Source organism: Polypterus senegalus, chromosome 5 (genome assembly GCF_016835505.1).
Source record: "Polypterus senegalus isolate Bchr_013 chromosome 5, ASM1683550v1, whole genome shotgun sequence".
NCBI classification, from domain to species: Eukaryota; Metazoa; Chordata; class Cladistia; order Polypteriformes; family Polypteridae; genus Polypterus; species Polypterus senegalus.
This window is the reverse complement of record NC_053158.1, coordinates 81,315,483-81,336,385: the sequence shown is the minus strand read 5'-3', so window position 1 is coordinate 81,336,385 and position 20,903 is coordinate 81,315,483. Positions and strand designations below refer to the sequence as shown.

The 20,903-nt window shown below is 40.5% G+C and overlaps 1 protein-coding gene across 2 annotated transcripts in view; it reads left to right on the top strand.

The window, feature by feature from the left end:
• The window catches only part of march11 (membrane-associated ring finger (C3HC4) 11), a 121,392-nt gene that overhangs the window by 93,933 nt on the left and 6,556 nt on the right, over positions 1-20,903 (top strand). For both annotated transcript variants that reach the window (XM_039754886.1, XM_039754885.1), the window contains one exon: positions 2,128-2,283. In XM_039754886.1, the coding sequence (XP_039610820.1) occupies positions 2,128-2,283 (156 nt within the window). The remainder of the gene's footprint in view (positions 1-2,127; positions 2,284-20,903) is intronic.

Genomic DNA, 20,903 nt, shown 5'->3' with positions numbered 1-20,903 from the left:
CAGCCTGAAGTCTTGAACTCATGGACATCACCAGATGCTGGGTTTCCTCCTTTTTAATTCTCTGCCAGGCCTTTACTGCAGCGGCTTTCAGTTGCTATTTGTTTGTGGGCCTTTCTGGCCGAAGTTTAGTCTTCAACAAGTGACATGCATGCTCAGTTGGGTTAAGATCAGGTGACTGACTGGGCCATTCAAGAATGTTCCACTTCTTTGCTTTAATAAACTCCTGGGTTGCTTTGGCTGTATGTTTTGGGTCATTGTCCATCTGTATCATGAAACGCCCAATCAATTTGACTGCATTTAGCTGGATTTGAGCAGACAGTATGTCTCTGAACACCTCAGAATTCATTCGGCTGCTTCTGTCCTGTGTCACATCATCAATAAACACTAGTGTCCCAGTGCTACTCGTAGCCATGCACACCCAAGCCATCACACTGCCTCCACCGTGTTTTACACATGATGTGGTATGCTTTGGATAATGAGCTGTTCCACGCCTTCTCCATACTTTTTTCTTGCCATCATTCTGGTAGAGGTTGAATTTGGTTTCATCTGTCCAAAGAATGTTTTTCCAAAACTGTACTGGCTTTCTTAGATGTTCTTTAGCAAAGTCCAATCTAGCCTTTCTATTCTTGAGGCTTATGAGTGGCTTGCACCTTGCAGTGCGCCCTCTGTATTTACTTTCATGCAGTCTTCTCTTTATTGTAGTCTTGGATATCGATATGCCTACCACCTGGAGAGTGTTGTTCACTTGGTTGGCTGTTGTGAAGGGGTTTCTCTTCACCATGGAAATGATTCTGCGATCATCCACCACTGTTGTCTTCTGTGGATGTCCAGGTCTTTTTGTGTTGCTGAGTTCACCAGTGCCTGCTTTCTTTCTCAGAATGTACCAAACTGTAGATTTTGCCACTAGTAATATTGTAGCAATTTCTCGGACGTTTTTTTTCTGTTTTCACAGCTTAAGGATGGCTTCTTTCACCTTCATGGAGAGCTCCTTTGACCGCATGTTGTCTGTTCACAGCAAAATCTTCCACATGCAAACACCACACCTCAAATCAACTCCAGCCCTTTTATCTGCTAAATTAATAATGACATAGCGACGGACTTGCCCACACCTGCCCATGTAATAGCCTTTGAGTCAATTGTCCAATTACTTTTGAGCCCCTGAAATGAAGGGATTGTGTTAAAAATGCTTTAGTTGCCTCACATTTTTATGCAATCATTTTGTTCAACTCACTGAATTAAAGCTGAAAGTCTGCACTTCAACTGCATCTGAGTTGTTTCATTTAAAAATCATTGTGGAAATGTACAGAACCAAAATTAGAAAAAAGTTGTCTCTGTCCAGATATTTATGGACCTAACTGTATATCTAATTCCAAAAGCATGAAATGCACAATAACATTTTTATTTAATACAGCACTTTTATGAAGTGAACACCACCCTAAAGTGCTTTACATGTAGTCCCAGTTTTTTGCATGAATGTTTTGCAGCTGGAATGACTTGATCAGGATCACACAGTGAGTCAATGGTTGAACTTACACCAGCAGCCTTTTGGTTTATAGTCAAATACTGTAGCTGTTAGGCCACATAAACTGCATTTGTCTAACAAAATCTCTCAGCCCTTGGGGCATTTTGACAAGAGCATTAAACCTATTTCTCCACTCCTTCTCCATACTACCACCCAAGGCTCCAGGCTAAAATGGCCTCTGGCTACAGTAAGTTGCACGTTTTTGTTTGTCTGAGAATAATATGATTAGTGTTAAAAGGTTACCGCTGTTCATATGGGAAGCTTAATTTGACCCATGATTCTCACCCTTTTAAACATTTAAAGAATTGGAGTGAAAACAATTGCCACTTTGGAGGCATGCTGTCAACCTACACACGTAAAAGTCTAAATTTGACCCTTCTCCCTTGGGCCTACAAACATATTGCTCTAAGAGCATTGTTAATGATTGGCTATAATGCCTGCCACTCTCATGGATCCTCCTGATACAAATGAGCCAATGCAGTTTCACAAAATATTTTTGTATATCACATTTGCATACTGTAACTGTGAAGACGATATGACAGTTACAGGAATAGGCCAAGGAGTAACTGCTAATTGCCAGTTTGGTTTCTTGTCTTCTTTTTCAGGGTGAACTGTTGTATCCTTGCCGATGTGATGGCTCAGTGAGGTACACTCATAAGCAATGCCTTTTGAAATGGATCAGTGAAAGGGGCTCCTGGTCATGTGAACTGTGCTGTTACAGATATCAAGTGAAAACAATCAAAATGAAGAGACCCTGTCAGGTAACTCATCAGCTATTTTTAAAGAATATGGTTTTACATTTCTTTCTTCAGTGTGATGGACACAAGAAGTTGTGCTCAGATTTCCTCTTGTAAAAAAAAATAGATGGCTATCTGCTCGCTTTCTACAAGCCTTTGTATGGGTGAAGACCCTAAACATTTTGTGTTGTTCTACCCATCTTAAACATATCAATAAGAATTTCTTGTTACTTGTTATGGTGTCATTGTTTAATGAATCAGTATTTATGGTGTTTTCATCTAACTGCTGAGATAACTAGCTTTAAAAATATTTTTCTTGGGAGGCCTAAAATGTTTGCATGCTAATAAATACACTGCTCACAAAAATTAAAGGAACACTTTAAAGAAACACATTAGATACATCAGATCTCAATATGAAGTTGGATATCTATACAAATAACGACAGGGCAATGTCTTAGGAACAAAAGGATGCCAAGTCTTTTAATGGAAATAAAAGTTTTCTGCCTACAGAGGGCTCAATTGTGTAGACACCCTAAAATCAAAGTGAAATGAAGATGTGGCAGGCTAGTCCATTTTTTCAAAAACTTAATTTCTGCTACTCAAAATGCTTTTCAGTATCTTGTGTGGCCCCCACGAGCTTGTATGCATGCTTGACAACATCGGGGCATGCTCCTAATGAGACGACGGATGGTGTCTTGTGGCGTTTCCTCCCAGATCTGTATGAGGGCATCTCTGAGCTGTTGTACAGTCTGAGGAGCAACCTAGCGGCACCTAATGGACCGAAACATAATGTCCCACAGATGTTCTATTGGGTTTAAGTCAGGGGATCGTGAAGGCCATTCAATTGTTTCAATTCCTTCATCCTCCAGGTACTGCCTGCATACTCTTGCCACATGAGGCCGGGCATTGTCGTGCATTAGGAGGAAACCAGGACCTACTGCACCAGCGTAGGGTCTGACAATGGGTCCAAGGATTTCATCCTGATACCTAATGGCAGTCAAGATGCCGTTGTCTAGCCTGTAGAGGTCTGTGAGTCGCTCCATGGATATGCCTCCAAGATCATCACTGACCCACCACCAAACCAGTCATGCTAAACGATGTTACAGGCAGCATAATATTCTCCATGGCTTCTCCTGACCCTTTCACGTCTTTCACATATACTCAGGGTGAACCTGCTCTCATCTGTGAAAAGCACAGGACGCCAGTGGTGGACCTGCCAATTCTGGTATTCTATGGCAAATGCCAATTGAGCTCCCCGGTGCTGTGCAGTGAGCACAGGGCGCAGTAGACATTTGGGCCCTCAGGCAACCCTCATGAAGTCTGTTTCTGATTGTTTGGTCAGAGACATTCACACCAGTGGCCTACTGGAGGTCATTTTGTAGGGCTCTGGCAGTGCTCATCCTGTTCCTCCTTGCCCAAAGGAGCAGATACTGGTCCTGCTGATGGGTTATGGACCTTCTATGGCCCTCTCCAGCTCTCCTAGAGTAACTGCTTGTCTCCTAGAATCTCCTCCATGCCCTTGAGACTGTGCAGGGAGACACAGCAAACCTTCTGGCAATGACACGTATTGATGTGCCATCCTGGAGAAGTTGGACTACCTGTGCAACCTCTGTAGGGTCCAGGTATCGCCTCATGCTACCAGTAGTGACACTGACTGTAGCCAAATGCAAAACTAGTGAAGAAACAGTCAGAAAAGATGAGGAGGGAAAAATGTCAGTGGCCTCCACCTGTTAAACCATTCCTGTTTTGGGGGTCATCTCATTGTTGCCCCTCTAGTGCATCTGTTGTTAATTTCATTAACACCACAGCAGCTGAAACTGATTAACAACCCCCTTTGCTACTTAACTGACCAGATTAATATCCCATAAGTTTCATTGACTTTATGCTATACTCTGATTAAAAAGTGTTCCTTTAATTCTTTTGAGCAGTATATATAGTGACAGAAGTGGCACTCCTTGAGTCATTCCCAACAAAGTACAAAATTACAAAAGGGGGCATAAAGTGCAAATTAACAGAACTAAAAGAAGACTGCCTGTATTTGCAGTGGTGGGGTTGTTCATTTGTCCACCTAGAATGTAACACCAGCATTCCTTTTTGCTTGCCTTCACTGTCTCTCAATCTCTCCCTCTCACCTCTGGCATCTCTTCCATCCACCATTTGAGCATTATGTTCCAACTCACTTTCCAACTCAACACTCATTACTTCCAGGGCAATCAGTGGCCCTTATTCTACAGTCAGAAATACCCTCAAAATGCCATCTCTTGTGCTGCCTCTGGTGGCTCCAAGTGTACGGTAAGCGATAATACACATGTTAAAACCAACATGCTTTGGTATCTTTGACAACACCTCTATAGCCCCGCTCACATCACATGGGAGGCCTGTTATAATGGTCATTTCTCATTTGGACTGATATAACAGCGATTCGAATGAACGTAGTGTTTTTTTTTAACCGCCTAAGCTACCACTGCTGTCCACAGATACAGACTACAACTTTACTAAAAATAACAACCAGACCTACATATTAAAACATTATTGTTGTATCTTTTTGAACATGCAAAAAGTCAAGTCACATCATATAGGAAACAAATTACATTTCCATTCATTTCTATTTCATAGTTCTTCATGCCTTAGTTCCTTCTTGCCATATATGAGCTCATCTGAAGAGGGATCTCAATAACATATCACTGTCCTTCTACTCCTAGTATTTAGGGTTTTTCCTATCTTTTTCTATCCATTTTTCAGATAACAGGGAGAATCAAATACATTTCCATTATCCAGAAACCCCTCTCTCCAGATTGTCAGAAAAAAGAATTCTTAACATTTTTCCTATTAAATATCCAATTATGAAACTAATTGAGGTAGACTGCCACACTAGAGTACCATGGGGATATCATCTGGTTTTCTACCTGTCCCCCATGACCATTCTTAGAATGTGTGAACATTTGACAAAGGAGACCTTTCAGACCATCAGGTTGGTTTGTTTGTTTAGCTAATTGTTATGCTGCCCCAATGTCTCTAGATATTTCTTAAAAACTGTCCAGGTTCCTGCTACAACTACATGACTATGTAGTTTATTAATGATTCCCACAACTCTTTTAAAGATGTTCTTGGCTTCAGTCTTAAAAGCACTTCCCCTTCTTTTTTGTCAGTGCCCACTTGTAAGGCACTTTTCATTCTCAAATAACACAGACCACCACCTGATATTTGTTTATCCACAGTGACATTAGAAGAGCTATCCAGTTACCAGGATGGTTTCCACTTTTGTACTGTATTATGTACCTTAATGGATCATCTACCATTGTACCTTAACCTGGAGACCAGTTTTCCATTGCTAATGTCTCTTTGCTAGCTCAGCAACTTCATTTCATGGATAATTATAAATATATTGAGTAAATAATTACCTGCCCGAATTATGCTTTTTTAGGAGCCACTTGCTTTAGCCACACTAATTTAGTAACATGTGACTGTGATAGATTTGCTAGTTCTGTAGGCTTCCCTGCAGCTGGCACTGAAACTGCCCATTTAAAATGATGGACTACTAGCTCATACTGCTGGCAACTAATAACCAATGTGATATCCAGATGGATGCAATGAGTCAGCAATGTTTGGTGGATGAAAAGACAGATAATTAAATTGTGTAACAGACTTACAAACAGATAATAAAGGATAAATGAAAAATTCAAAATAGCTTAATGTTTCCATATATATCCCCATTTGTCATTTATGATTAATTAAATAATGTCTTAATGTATTTCTGTGCCATTAAGCAATTTAAGTTTTAAGGCTCTTTGAAGGTAGTATGTATATATTAAGAATATTACTTCATTCATTCATGTTCTAGTATATTTCAGCTGAGGAAAGGAGGCTATCCCATCTACCTTGATTTTGTTGACTTTCTCAACTATTTGATTATGTTGACCTTTCTTTTTCAGTTGCTTTGGATAAAAACATTTGCTAAGTAAATATGTGTTAATATAAATATATCTCCACATCCCCAGTGTCAGGTTGGGATTTTTGCTCATCCACTGGCCCCTTGTCACATCCTGAACTCTTGCTTAGCAATTTTAATTAGGCTACACTTATGTGATGGAGGAGATATGGGAGAAAAAAGAGGAAATTGGGCGTTCCATCCCCACAGTATACATGTTTGCATTGCCAAAGTCATCATTCAAACTTGCTTCTTCTATATTTATAGCCTGATATATTTACCTTCTGTAGCCGAGGATTGGACTGCCAAGGTCCCCGCCTTCGGCCACCACCCAACTCACTCTCTGAATCGGTTCGCAGCTGTGTGTGAAGCAGCTGGGATGGGAATCAGCACCTCCAAATCCTAGACCATGGTCCTCAGCCGGAAAAAGGTGGAGTGCCCTCTCAGGGTTGGGAGTGAGATCCTGCCCCAAGTGGAGGTGTTCAAGTATCTTGGGGTCTTGTTCACGAGTGAGGAAAGAATGGAGCGTGAGATCAACAGGCGGATCAGTGCGGCATCCGCAGTGATGAGGGCTCTGCATTGGTCTGTTGTGGTGAAAAAGGAGCTGAGCCGTAAGGCAAAGCTCTCAATTTACCAGTCGATCTACATTCCTACCCTCACCTATGGTCATGAGCTGTGGGTAGTGACCGAAAGAATGAGATTGCGAATGCAAGCGACTGAAATGAGTTTCTTCCGCAGGGTGTCTGGGCTTTCCCTTAAAGATAGGGTGAGAAGCTCAGTCATCCGGGAGGGGCTCAGAGTAGAGCCTCTGCTCCTCCGCATCACAAGGAGTCAGATGAGGTGGCTCGGGCATCTGATCAGGATGCCCCCTGGACGCCTCCCTGGCGAGGTTTTCCAGGCACATCCAACCAGGAGGAGGCCCTGGGGAAAACCCAGGACATGCTGAAGGGATTATGTCTCCCGGCTGGCCTGGGAACACCTCAGGATTCCCTAGAAGAAGTGGCCGGGGAGAGGGAAGTCTGGGCATCTCTGCTCAAGCTGCTGCCCCTGCGACCCGACCTCAGATAAGTGGAAGAGGATGGATAGATGGATGGATGAATATATATACCTGTTGTATTGACTTCTCTCCTACCATCCTGTCCTGCTCAGAATCTCCATCGTGGCATACTTCAGGCTGAAATTATTAGTCCCCCACCCTCTAACAGAAAGCTTTACCAAGGAAGTGACCAGCACCAAAACTGTTTTTGGAATAATTACTTCCAAAGGATTAAAGAAAAAAATCCCCAAGAATTTCTAGGAAAACATTTTACTGGTGCAATGAAATGGAGCAAAACAAAAATGTCTAAGGATAAAACTATTAGCACACTGAAATTTAATAGTCACTTGTATACCCTTTCTGACTCAAAACTAACAGCAACATCATATTGTAGTTTCTAACAAGAGTGGCACATGTCTTTTGGGGGATGTTAGCCCATTTCTCCATGGTAAATTGCTCCAGCTCTCCCAAATTAAATGGTATTCAAGCAAGGAACTTAAGCCTTATTCCCTGCCAAAGATTCTGAATAGGTTTGAGGTCTGGTCTTTGGAAAGGCCACTAGAGAACCATGATTTTGTTTTCCTTTGAAAAGTTCTATACCAACATCAATTGCTGATGCTGATTCAAGTGTTGCAATGAGTGCCACCTAAAGCCAGAATGGCAGTGGATTTCTTTACATCATCCTTCAAAATACAATACAATACAATTTATTTTTGTATAGCCCAAAATCACACAAGAAGTGCCGCAATGGGCTTTAACAGGCCCTGCCTCTTAACAGGCCCCCAGCCTTGACTCTCTAAGAAGATAAGAAAAAACTCCCAAAAAACTCTTGTACGGAAAAAATGGAAGACACCTTGGGAAAGGCAGTTCAAAGAGAGAAATCTTTGCAGGTAGGTTGGGCGTGCAGTGGGCGTCAAAATGAAGGGGGTCAATACAATACAATACAATGCAAGGAACAGAAATGTCAACATGATCTTTCTTCTTTGTGATCCTATATACCCAAACACGGTTCTCTGTGCCAGAAGCAGCAAAACAGCCCAGAGCATTATGCTTCCTCCTCTAGTTTAACTGTAGGAACTGTGATTTTACAGTTGAAAGCCTCTCCTTTCCTTTGCCAAGAACAAAAGTAACATCCATGTGTCCCAAACAACTCTTATTTTTTTTTCATCTGACCAAAGGACAGACTTCCACATGTTTTAAATGGACCCCGGGCAAAAGTCAGCTTTGCTTTGATGTGATGCTGTGTGAGCAATGGAATTTTCCTTGAGTGATGACCTCGAAGCCCACAACGATAAAAAGCCCTTACTAGTATTTTTTGAGACCTCAGGTCCAGAAGAGGCCATATTATCTTTGCAGACATCTGGCATCCTTGGTGATATCTCTGATATTCATCTTCAGAGTCTTTTGATATCTTGCACTTGTGATCACATCCTGGTTTTTTTCTAAGAGAATGTGTCTCTTTGTACTTTGTGTGATAATGCAAATTTGGGGCTAAGGTGTGGTTTGAAGCCTGAAAACTTCTGTTTGCTACATTTTGACCCTAGGGACACACATGGGGACTAATAATTTTGGCCACCCCAATTTTCAATAAATTTGTTACACAGCAATCTAAATGATTGTATTTTATAGAGTCCGAAATGTTCCAAATGGAGGGCCTTTACACTGATGCATTTCACGAATGCTTTTGACATTAGACAGGATTTTAGGCAAATCTTCCATTATTTTGCCCTTAACTGTATATGCAGACTTTGGCAGTGCAACATTCCGCTATCCAGTCTCATGGAAGCCAGTGTCGGGATTACACTTAACAGACGATTGGGTGACACACAGCTGCCAGACTGCATTATGTGAATAAACCAAGAGGGCTGGTTTATGTTTGAATTTTTACTTGGCAAGCCTTCATACTTGACAAGGATTTTAATTTCCAGATGTAAGACTCCATCTTCTTCTGGAGTGGACTAGCAAATGGAATTGGGTTTGGACTTCCTAGACATATTGTTACAAAGAGCTGTCCAGCCAGCTCTTACTAGTTCAGGAAACTCCATGACGAATGCCCTTCAAGACTGACAAATGGCTATGAAATCATTTGACCAGCTGTGTAGGGCAGCCGCCAAAAAACAAGCACCTCAAAGAGGTGAAAGATAGAATAAAATCAAGACTTCCAATGACAGCAGACTAAATAATAGATCTGCTAGTATTTCTTTATAAAGCCTTTGATATTTAAAGCCAAACGAGTATTGTGACCTATGCTATAGTTAAAGATATTCGATAAAGCTGTATAAAAGTGGTCATTTAGCGTTAGTTGAGTTAAGAAATTGCTTTATATAAATAAAGATTTACAGTACATGTCACAGAAAGTCATTTTATTGGCTTCAAAATGAAGTTTTGTATTTTTCTTTTCTGACTGGAACATCCAGCTAAAGGTTAGGTGCATGTCTACCAGGACCTAGCAATTCTTTAATTGTGCCCTCTGTCTTATTAATAATTACGTTCATTGAGAGATGGAGCATATGGTGACAGTTGGCAATGTGAAGGTCTTTGCCTGTTGTTAATTAATTACTACAATGCAGAGTTTCATTGCAAAGACATTATACCACAGCTAGAGTCCAGCAAATCTGAAGGTCAACATTTGTGCTAAGGGGCCTCATAGAGTAGAATTGGGAATCCCAGAATATTTGAATAAGATTGTTTTGGGATGCTCTTGAGAAATCAGTTCTGGGGGTCATTTAATCATCGTGTGAACAGAAATAGTATCACAACACCAGAGCTTCAGCTCCTGCTTGATCAGTTTCTTGTGAAGTTTATACAGTCTCACCACGTCTCACCATTTTCTCTCCTCCCAGTAGCCAAGTTTTCATTCACATCCCAAAGATGTTTAGGTTAGATGGATTGTTGTATCTTATTTTCCCTCAATGTGAGTAAGCAGATCCACTGATAAAGTGGCAGGTGTTCTTCAGGGCTGCATCGTGTCAGGTGCCTCAAGCTTTCAAGATAATGTGCTAAAACTTGTGGCATTCTTATTTTTATAAAAGTTGATGGGTTCAAATCAACATGATTTGAAGTCCTTATTTGACCAGTATTTTAAATGTGAATGATTTCTCATTCAAGCATCTTTACACATTCAGGGTGGTCCAGATCTAATTATGCAGATCCAGATCTCTGGATGACTTTGATTTATGCAGGATCGATTCCAGTTCGGCACAAAGATGATTCTTCATGTCGTCAGTTCACACACTTCTCGATGGTCTGGGATTTTTTGGGTGATTTTCTATGTAATAAACTTAATAACTTATAGCGTAATGAAAATTGCATAATTAGATCTGGACCACCCTATACATTACACTGCACAAACAACCTTTACCTTTACATTGGTGCACTATGTTTTATCATCAGTCACTTCAGTTCTAATGAAAACAGATAAAAGGTCTGACCAGTCACATATCTGATGATTGCAAATTACAAACTGGTCATTGCAAATTGTAAATCGCCTATTCTGTGTCTACAGCATGTTTCAGCCAGATACCTTATTTCAGCAGTGTGTGCACACTGCCAAAGATGACTATAAATCAACCAGCCCAGGGTATTCAACTAAGAAATATTTTTAAATTCTGATTTTATAAATTATAGTGCTGTTGTCAGTAGCCACTTGGTGGTTTGTCTGTAGACTTCAAAAAATCGTTTGCCACTCTGACCTGTGAGAAAGTATTCAGGTAAGAATCTGCATTGGGGTAGAACCATGTGTGATGGAGCACATAAATAGAGCTGCGTTGGCTTGGAAAAGAGAAAGAAGGAGCATGGTGTTGTGAACTCATGAAGATGGTGATTGCTCAGAAGAAGCTCCAGACTCATTTTACTGGGTGTTTCCTGAGGACAACATTGAGAGTTAGTCAGGGTTTTTGTCACAAATAAACTTAATAATGTGCCTTTCCAACTACCATTAACTGCTAATGATGTCTCTCTGTCAGTCCTTCATTCACCACATTTCAGATTTTTGCAATACGAAAATAAAACTAATCACCCAATCACCACTACCCCATCACTTACTGGTAACAGTACTAGCTGCTCACTCTGGCTGTGCACCACAGCTCCTTGAGTTTATGTTCTATACAATGAGGTCTCCTTGTAGTCTTTACAATTATTAAATGTGAACAGGAATTAGCGGCACAATTTCAAGAATATGTCAGGGCTACAGTTTTGAGTCCATGTGCATTTTGCTAAACTTAGCATCAGACACACTAATTAATAAATAATGGATTAATTAAAGAATTAGAACACCTAGACAAGTAGAATGACAATCAAGATGAAAATATTGTTAAAAAGAAAAAATACATTATTCCCATATAACTGCTTGGTACATTTTAATATATATATATATACACTCACCTAAAGGATTATTAGGAACACCTGTTCAATTTCTCATTAATGCAATTATCTAATCAACCAATCACATGGCAGTTGCTTCAATGCATTTAGGGGTGTGGCCCTGGTCAAGACAATCTCCTTAACTCCAAACTGAATGTCAGAATGGGAAAGAAAGGTAATTTAAGCAATTTTGAACGTGGCATGGTTGTTGGTGCCAGACGGGCCGGTCTGAGGATTTCACAATCTGCTCAGTTACTGGGATTTTCACGCACAACCATTTCTAGGGTTTATAAAGAATGGTGTTAAAAGGGAAAAACATCCAGTATGCGGCAGTCCTGTGGGCGAAAATGCCTTGTTGATGCTAGAGGTCAGAGGAGAATGGGCCGACTGATTCAAGCTGATAAAAGAGCAACTTTGACTGAAATAACCACTCGTTACAACCGAGGTATGCAGTAAAGCATTTGTGAAACCACAACATGCACAACCTTGAGGCGGATGGGCTACAACAGCAGAAGACCCCACCGGGTACCACTCATCTCCACTACAAATAGGAAAAAGAGGCTACAATTTGCACAAGCTCACCAAAATTGGACAGTTGAAGACTGGTAAAATGTTCCCTGGTCTGATGAGTCTCGATTTCTGTTGAGACATTCAAATGGTAGAGTCAGAATTTGGCGTAAATAGAATGAGAACATGGATCCATCATGCCTTGTTACCACTGTGCAGGCTGGTGGTGGTGGTGTAATGGTGTGGGGGATGTTTTCTTGGCACACTTTAGGCCCCTTAGTGCCAATTGGGCATCGTTTAAATGCCACGGGCTACCTAAGCATTGTTTCTGACCATGTCCATCCCTTCATGACCACCATGTACCCATCCTCTGATGGCTACTTCCAGCAGGATAATGCACCATGTCACAAAGCTCGAATCATTTCAAATTGGTTTCTTGAACATGACAATGAGTTCACTGTACTAAAATGGCCCCCACAGTCACCAGATCTCAACCCAATAGAGCATCTTTGGGATGTGGTGGAACGGAAGCTTCGTGCCCTGGATGTGCATCCCACAAATCTCCATCAACTGCAAGATGCTATCCTATCAATATGGGCCAACATTTCTAAAGAATGCTTTCAGCACCATGTTGAATCAATGCCACGTAGAATTAAGGCAGTTCTGAAGGCGAAAGGGGGTCAAACACCGTATTAGTATGGTGTTCCTAATAATCCTTTAGGTGAGTGTATATATATATATATATAATTTTTTTTTATTTTTTTTTTACCAAACTTAATTTTCTAATTTCTATATTGTTCCCAAAACACAGAACTTGGGAAATAACACATCACTTAATTAGCCCAGGAGTCCAATTAAAAACAGAAGCTGGTTGAAACAAAAACCTGCAGCCACAGTGTGCCCCCAGGCCAGAGGTTGGGAAACACTGATTTAGACCAACTAGTATGTGACTGGCTAGGATGAAATCAAACAGGTTTGATTTTCTCTTTGGTCATATTGGCAGGCTCTTTGCGTGAGAAATAAAGGGCAGAGATTGCTGTTGAACTAGTTGCAGCTGTTAACACTTCGTAAAGTATTGGCTTCATCAGGCAGCATGCTCGGACGATAAATGTGATCAGTGCTTAGTCGATAAATGTGATATGAGCTGTGATTCATGTAATTTGACATGGTGCAGTGACAAGGTCGGCAACTGCAGTCAGCAAATCTAACATAGACCACAACTGCGTAATGTGATATTGGCATTGTAAAATTCTCTCCTATAGAAAAAGACACATGACTTCTGAATTCTGATGTTTCAGTTCTTGTGGTAAAGATGGATAGATTGTTTAGCTAGTTATTATTACCTTTCAGTTACAGTGACAACAATACCATAATACATTAGCGGGCTTTATTTTAAAGTTATGATTACTACCTCTCAGAAACAAAATAGGTGTACATATGGTTTGATTAAAGTGATGCTTTGTTTCTTTCATGGTTGGCTTTCTCCAGAGACATGAAAGAATCTTCAGTGTGCTTTTCTTTGTTTGTTCTAGAGCTCTTCTCCTTCGCCACCTTGGTTGCACCTTCTGGTTGTAAGTGGTATTGCACTTTTCTCTTTGAGGTTTTTACACACAGTTTCCTTGGTTGCTATCAAAGTTATACCTGCTGGGTCAGCTAGTAGTCAGTCAGCTCCCTTCGTTGGCAAGGCTAACACTTAGCTTTTATGTACAGTCTTCCTCTATGGGGTTACTTGCTATCTTAGCAAGGTTTGAACTAACAGCACCCCTCATCCAACTCTTTTTATGGTCTTCCATTTCTCCAGTCCAGCAACAGTTACCCTTTAGAGTATAAGGCATTGTTCTACAATTAGTTACAGCAACATCCTAGGCTATGGGGTCCCTGCTCTATAGACCAGACGTTATGGACAAGGCTGAGCAATGGGCTTGATGGTAGAAGCCAAGATCTAGGGTTTATAAGGATTTTTAAAAGTAAGGATAGACATCTTTTCATTGGTTTCTTGGGTTCACATAAACACATCCTTTTTGATTGACTACTGGAGCAAAGTTATGTTCATCAAGGCCGCCAATCATTGAGTTATAGCTCTTTGTTCAAGTTTGGGTATTTAGGTGGTACTTCAGAGAGTGGATGTCACTTGGCTTGTGACTAGTCATTTTTACCAGATAAGGTGAAGAAGCTGCATTCTATATATATATACGTATATATATATATAGAGATTTTTTTTTAACAAACTTAGTTTTCTAATTTCTATATTGTTCCCAAAACACAGAACTTGGGAAATAACACATCACTTAATTAGCCCAGGAGTCCAATTAAAAACAGAAGCTGGTTGGAACAAAAACATGCAGGCACAGTGTGCCCAGAGGACCGAGGTTGGGAAACACTGTGCTAGAGTGGTGACTCTGAGACTAAGGATCTGCGCCAGTTTTCTGAAGGTTGCGCATTCAAATCCCTGTTACTGCCAAAGCAGATCCTACTCTGCTGGACCCTTGACCAAGGCCCTTAACCTGCAATTGCTCCAGTGGTGCTGTACAATGGCTGACACTGTGGTCTGACCCCAAGGGATATGTGAAAACCTAACAAATTCCTAATACAAGAAATTGTATAAGGCAAAATAAAGAACACAAAAAAAGTGCAAGTAAAATGTCAATGCAAATATACATTACAAGGACAACAATAATCCTTCATTAATCACTCATAAACATCTAGATTAATGAAAATACTGACCAAAATGCACTTCCCAGAATTGGTTCTCACTTTGTGCCCACTGCTAGTGCCATGCTGAATGGATGGATGGACATACACTTGGAAAAAAAAAGTTATTTTTAAGGTATTGTGACCGGAGGTAGGGAACGAGATTGAGGCAGCAAGAATTATTGGGGTGCCATCTCAGTAGCCCTGTTTAATTGTAGCAAAAGGGAGCACAAAGGTGGAAAGTAAACCCACACAGAGTTCTCTGCCATTATCTTTTGATCTTGTACCTGGCATAGGAGCTTGTACATTATAGAATCATTGTTGTGAGTAAAGCGCCACATTCTGGGGCCACGCATTTTTAAGGTGTCTGACTGGAAGTGTTGGGATCTGCTGTGGGTGTCATGGTTGGGGTTGGGTGTCGTTACTGGGCATCTACTAGATGCTGTGTGAGAAATAGAAGATACCATTACCAGCAGCTCCTTCTCTCACCCTGGAGTGGTATCGCTTACCACAGTCGAGTCCATAAGGCGATCCCCAGTCACATATCCGTGTCTATATTTGGGCTTTCTCCCTTGTCACAAGGATGGACATGTTCAGTTAATTCACAAATCAGCCTCACGTTAGTAAGTGCATGCTTGTGTCCTCATTCGGGGTTAGTTACAACCTAACACATGAAGTTCCCGTGCTCTAGCCCAAAATTGTGTGTTAAAGTAATGTTTCTGAAACATATCTTATAAAAAGCTCTTGGTTATTAACTTTACTTTTTAATTTTATACATTTGCCACAGCCTACTCAATCTTAGTCAACTGACTGACTCTGAAATGGATAAGTAGGTTAGAAAATGGATAGATGGATTTACATATGTATAAAATTGGTGCAGCAGAATAAAAGTTGGTATTTTTTTTTTCACTCGTACCCTAAAAATGTACATGTTAGTGAATGGACTCTTAACTTTAAAGTAGCCTTTTACGAGTTACTTTTGTTAATGTCCCCTGAAGTTGAATAGTGCTCCTTCTAGGCTTGGTTACTGCCTTGTGCCTGACAATGGTGCATGTCACAGGTGAAGAATTGCTCACAGTTTCTCCATTTCTCATTCTCACATTAAGTTCTAGCTGCAAATCTAGGGCCTCAGAGTCAGAAGTGTTACCTTTTGTTATATCATGATAGACAATGATTGTTGCAGCTCTGAACTGGCTTAAGCAGTTTGGATAATGGATGAATGGATTGCTGCATAAACAATTTAGGTAAAAATATGTTGTATTATCGTGGTATTTCCCTCTACTTGCCCTTTTACCTGTTTCCTCAAGGGTAAGTGTTCTCGTCAAGTTCGTTATCGGGTTGGTCTACTGTTGCACTTTAAGAGGAACACACACACACACACAGATAAACACACACAGACCCTAACCACAACAGTGCTCCATGAATGACACACACACGCTGATTAACCCTTAGCACTTTAAACCACACAAGTGTTATAGGAGTAACAGCCTGTCATTCAGCACTCCAAGAGACTTACTTATTTTCGGCACGAACAACAATACGATGTTTTAGTGATATCTCAGACCTAAATATTACTTTTGGTCTACAAGAATACATTTAAACATACAAAGACTCAGCACTCTTGACTATAGGCCATTCAACAGCCAAGAATACCTTCTTTATCGTATTTGTTCCTTCTATTGAGAGTAGCGCTCTTCACTCTCAGCCATATAAACCTCGCAGCACAGAAATAATGGCAAAAATCCGGCTGTCACCAGGTGCTCAAAGAAATCTAACTTATTACTTCAATCACTCTAGACATTAAGACAAAGCATTGAAAGTTAAAAGCAGCATGGTATTTATTACAAGAATAATAATAATACCACAAGAACAAAGAATACTAGAAAATAGGTAGTGATAGGAAAGTCTGAATATATAGTCTTTAGAAAAAGCTTACGAAAAAGTTACAGATGACAAGGATGAATGTCCCAGGGAGGCGTTTGATTTAGCAGTCGGTGTTCATGATGCCTTTCTGACGACCAGGGCCATCTTCGTCCATTCCTCTTCTTCTTTCTTCTTCTCCCTTTGCTTCTCTTTCTTCTCCCTTTGCTTCTCTCCTCTTCTTTCCAAACCAAGGCATATTTATTATGAAATGTCAAGCCTTGGTTTCACAACACATGCACCTGATTGGCTGGCTGTCCAAATGATTGATGAATTAATTCACTGTCTGTTTTCCCACACAACAAAACCTTTGATGTACTTTGAGGTAGCACTCCCAGGCTATAAACTAAACTTTGTTGTTCCAGATGTCCATCCATAAAATGTTCAATAGCCTGAGGTACCACCTCAGCATCCTTTCCCGGGCTATAAAACCAAATTAGCACGAAGCTATGAACAAGTGTTATAAAAGTAAGGTGTAAGGGAAGAAAACCTGCTTTAATTTGTTAATTTCATCTGTTGTCTTGTCTTGAACAAAATATAATGGAAACCAAAATGTACAGATTTTATACACCATAACATATGTTGACCTTTGAACGGATGTTACAACCAGGGTGGCATGCTGTGCTTATTGCTAATACTATCATTCTTGGGTTTCACGTGTGCAACCCTGAGTTAGATTGAGCCAATCATAAAGTGCCTAAATGGATTCATTTTGTTTATACTAAAGAAATAAATCTTCCTTGTTAGTATAAAATAATTGAGTGCCATGGACCGAAGTTGCCTGTAGAACAGTCATTTGGATGCAGTCAAATGTTACCTGAGGGAGACTGTTCAAACAGCAGTGTCTAATGCGGCACTTCACGCTCCAGAACTCCAAGAGACGAATGCAATCACTGCTTTCTAACAAGAGTTCCCTGACATAGCCATTTAGTTTTAGATTTCAGCATTTCAGTAACAGTCAAAGCACGGATGTCTAATTCTCCACTGTGAAACTTTTACCTCCATTCCACTTTTCGCCACTGGTGTTTCCTAATATATTCACAGTAGCTGTGTATCCATGATTCAAGTGTCTTGATCTATCAACGACTCCAGACTTGTACCGTAATATGCAAGTCTTTCTGGGGCCAGCTACTGTTGAAAGCTTGATGTTTTTTTTAAAGTGGAGGAGTCTTGTAAGCATTTGAGTCCCTAATTTTCTTAAAATTAGGAAGTGACTCTCTGAAGTCATGAATGTGACTCCCTGAGAGGAATGGGGATTTTTCAGCAATAGGCACAGGGTTGTGGTTTGACTCACTTTGTAATCTGATTGATAGCTGCTGTTGAATGCACTGTGCTCATGCTGAGGCATGCTAGTGCTCTGCTTGTCTTTTATTTAATATCAAAATATTTTTGATCATTGTGGGCACTCATGGCTATTGTCTCATTTTTAGTTATTGTATTATTCAAGGTGACTTGCTATCTGTTACATTTGCCTCCTTTTTTCACAATTGGAAACAGGAAAATGAAGTGACTACCTTAGAGTCATAGTGTGAGACACAAGGTGTAATTGAAACAACAGCCTCATGACTTAAAGTCCACTGTTTCATCCACTATTACACTGCCTGTCATTTATTCCCCACCTAACATTTAGTTTACTTAAGCCAAAAATGGTCTGTTAGAGTAAAGACATGTCTTGCAAGAATGTCTAGAGTTCCATTGCCTTTATTTTTTAGTCTATATATACTGGCTTATTTTTCCTCCATCATTCCATTTTCTGAAACTGCTTTATTCAGTATATCGTTACGGCAGGAACCAGCAGTGGATGGGTTGCCAGTTCATCAGAGGACAGATTCGGGTACAGCCTCACCCCACACTGGTTTAGTCACCAAATAACCTTACAAGCTTACGTGTTTTGGATGAAATGGAAGGAAAACACCACATGGACACAAGAACATGCAAATCCTGCACTGAACACGTCCAGATTGGTTGTCATAAACATTTCCCTGGAGTTAAGCAGTGTGGTGCATGAGTACAGGATTGCTGAGCTCATCCTAACAGACTCAAAGTAATGTCAGTTTGTCTATCCATTATAGGGTGCTCATGGCTCACACACCCCACTTATACAGGGCTAATTTAGCATCAGCAATTATTCTAACATGATTGGATTATGAATCACAGAGAACCTACATGGGCAGAGGGAGAACATCCAAAATACAGACTATATAAAATACTCAGCTGGTCTGTTAATATTTTACACATTGCAATTGTATTTTGTTTTATTCACAGAGCAGTAAATGGGAGAATTTGTTTTAATGAGACCAACATCAATTTTGCTTCTCAATTCCCATATACCTAAGTGTGCAAAGTAAACATTTGGAAGTTTAAGATCTAATGCTGAACCCCCATTGAGATACTGGGGTAGACATATAGCAGGAATGGTTATGTGGGTGAATGATAAACAGTGGATGCAGGCATGGTCCCTACAACTTTATAAATGTTGTTAAAGCTTAATGAAGTGAATATCTCAAACTTTGTTACTCTTGGTGAGTAGACCTGACGTATGATGCTCTGGAAACCCACCAGATTGGCTGTGAAATTTGCACCTCATACCACCATGAAAGAGTCCTGTAATGTCATAAAGGTGAAATTTTTCAAATAAAAATAATTTTGCCCTTTGTGCCACAACGCATAGCAATTTTTTTCCTTGTCTCTAATGCGGCAAGGACATACTACACCTCCCCAGTGTCCCTGAAGTTGGATAAAACAAGTTAATTGAATAGAAGAAGGCAGATAAATACAACACAATGCTAAATTAGTAAGAAACTGCTGTTACACACTACAACAGGTACTAAAGTGAATGATCAAGAACTTGTGTAACAGTCCAGGTGCCCTTCATCACTTCATCACAATATTATCTAGTACTAGGGGGCCCCGCCCCTGCTCGCTTCACTTGCCCACCGCTGGGTTTGGTTTACCGGATATACAGTTTAAAGATTTTTCACTTTTACATTAAAACTTTTGTGAAAACAATATTTGTCCTTAATTTCCTGCCCCGGGCGTGGTTAAATCTCTTTCTCACGGGACGTATAACACTGCTCATGTTCTGAAGTGGGGGGCTGAACGCACGCTGTCTTGCTGCTGCTGCTGGTGAGCTGCGTGTTTTGCTTGTCGCTCTGCGTGTCGATCATTTAAAAGCCTGTACAGCAGCTGTCCTTTTGTCACTTTGCGTCTCTTACGCTCGCGTTTTGATGGGGTGGGATGGGGAATTGGAGGATTGAACGCACACTAAGGAGATGCGGACGGATCATTTGCTGGCTTGCTGCAGCTGCTGCTGGCGAGCTGCTTGTCGCTTGTCATTGTTTTACGAGCTGGGAGCACTTGAAGTGTGTCTGACAAAAGCATTCCAGCAACTGCTAAGTTAGATGTCCATAAACTTGTTTTAAATTTGTTGGTAGGTTGTGACATGCAAAGTCATCGTCTCACAGGTTTTGCTTCCTAAGGTTGTAATGTCTAGTCTTGCGTGATGTCAAAGTGTCTATCCGAGATGATCAGGTTTTGTTCACTTCACTCAACCCCCTCGGATGCACACTACGCTCCTGCCACTTCGCATTTCTCCCACTCGTGTTTTAAAGGGGGGAGCTGAGCGCACGCTAAGGAGATGTAGACGGATCAGCTGCTGGCTTTGTGCTGCTGCTGCCGAGGTGCGTGTTGTGCTTGTCAAGCCGCGCGTCGATCATTTAAAAGCCTGTACAGCAGCTGTCCTTCTGTCTCACTGCCTTGGCTCGTGTGACATTAAAGTGTCTCTCGCAGAACGTCAGATTGTCTTCCAAGAAGATCACATCTCGTCTCCCTGCCAAGATTTTTTTTATAATAGAGAGATATGTATATAGTATGTATAGCATGTGCACACACATATATATTTTATGTGTGTTATATATAAATTTATAGTATATGTATATTGTAGCCACCGATGCATAAGGCGAAGTCAGGCACGGGTAAAACGTGTGTCAAAGAAATCTCACAGTCCAAAAGTTTGTTTTAAAACATTTAGTGAAAATTAAAAGCAAATAATCCACACAAGAATAAAAGGAAAAATAGTTACACACGTAGAATAAAGGCAAAAAAAGAAAAAATGTATCTTCTATAAACTTAGCTTTTCTTGAGAAACTTTAGTTATTTCTATACTTAAACGTTCTTTATTTCTTTCTACACTTAAAGGTT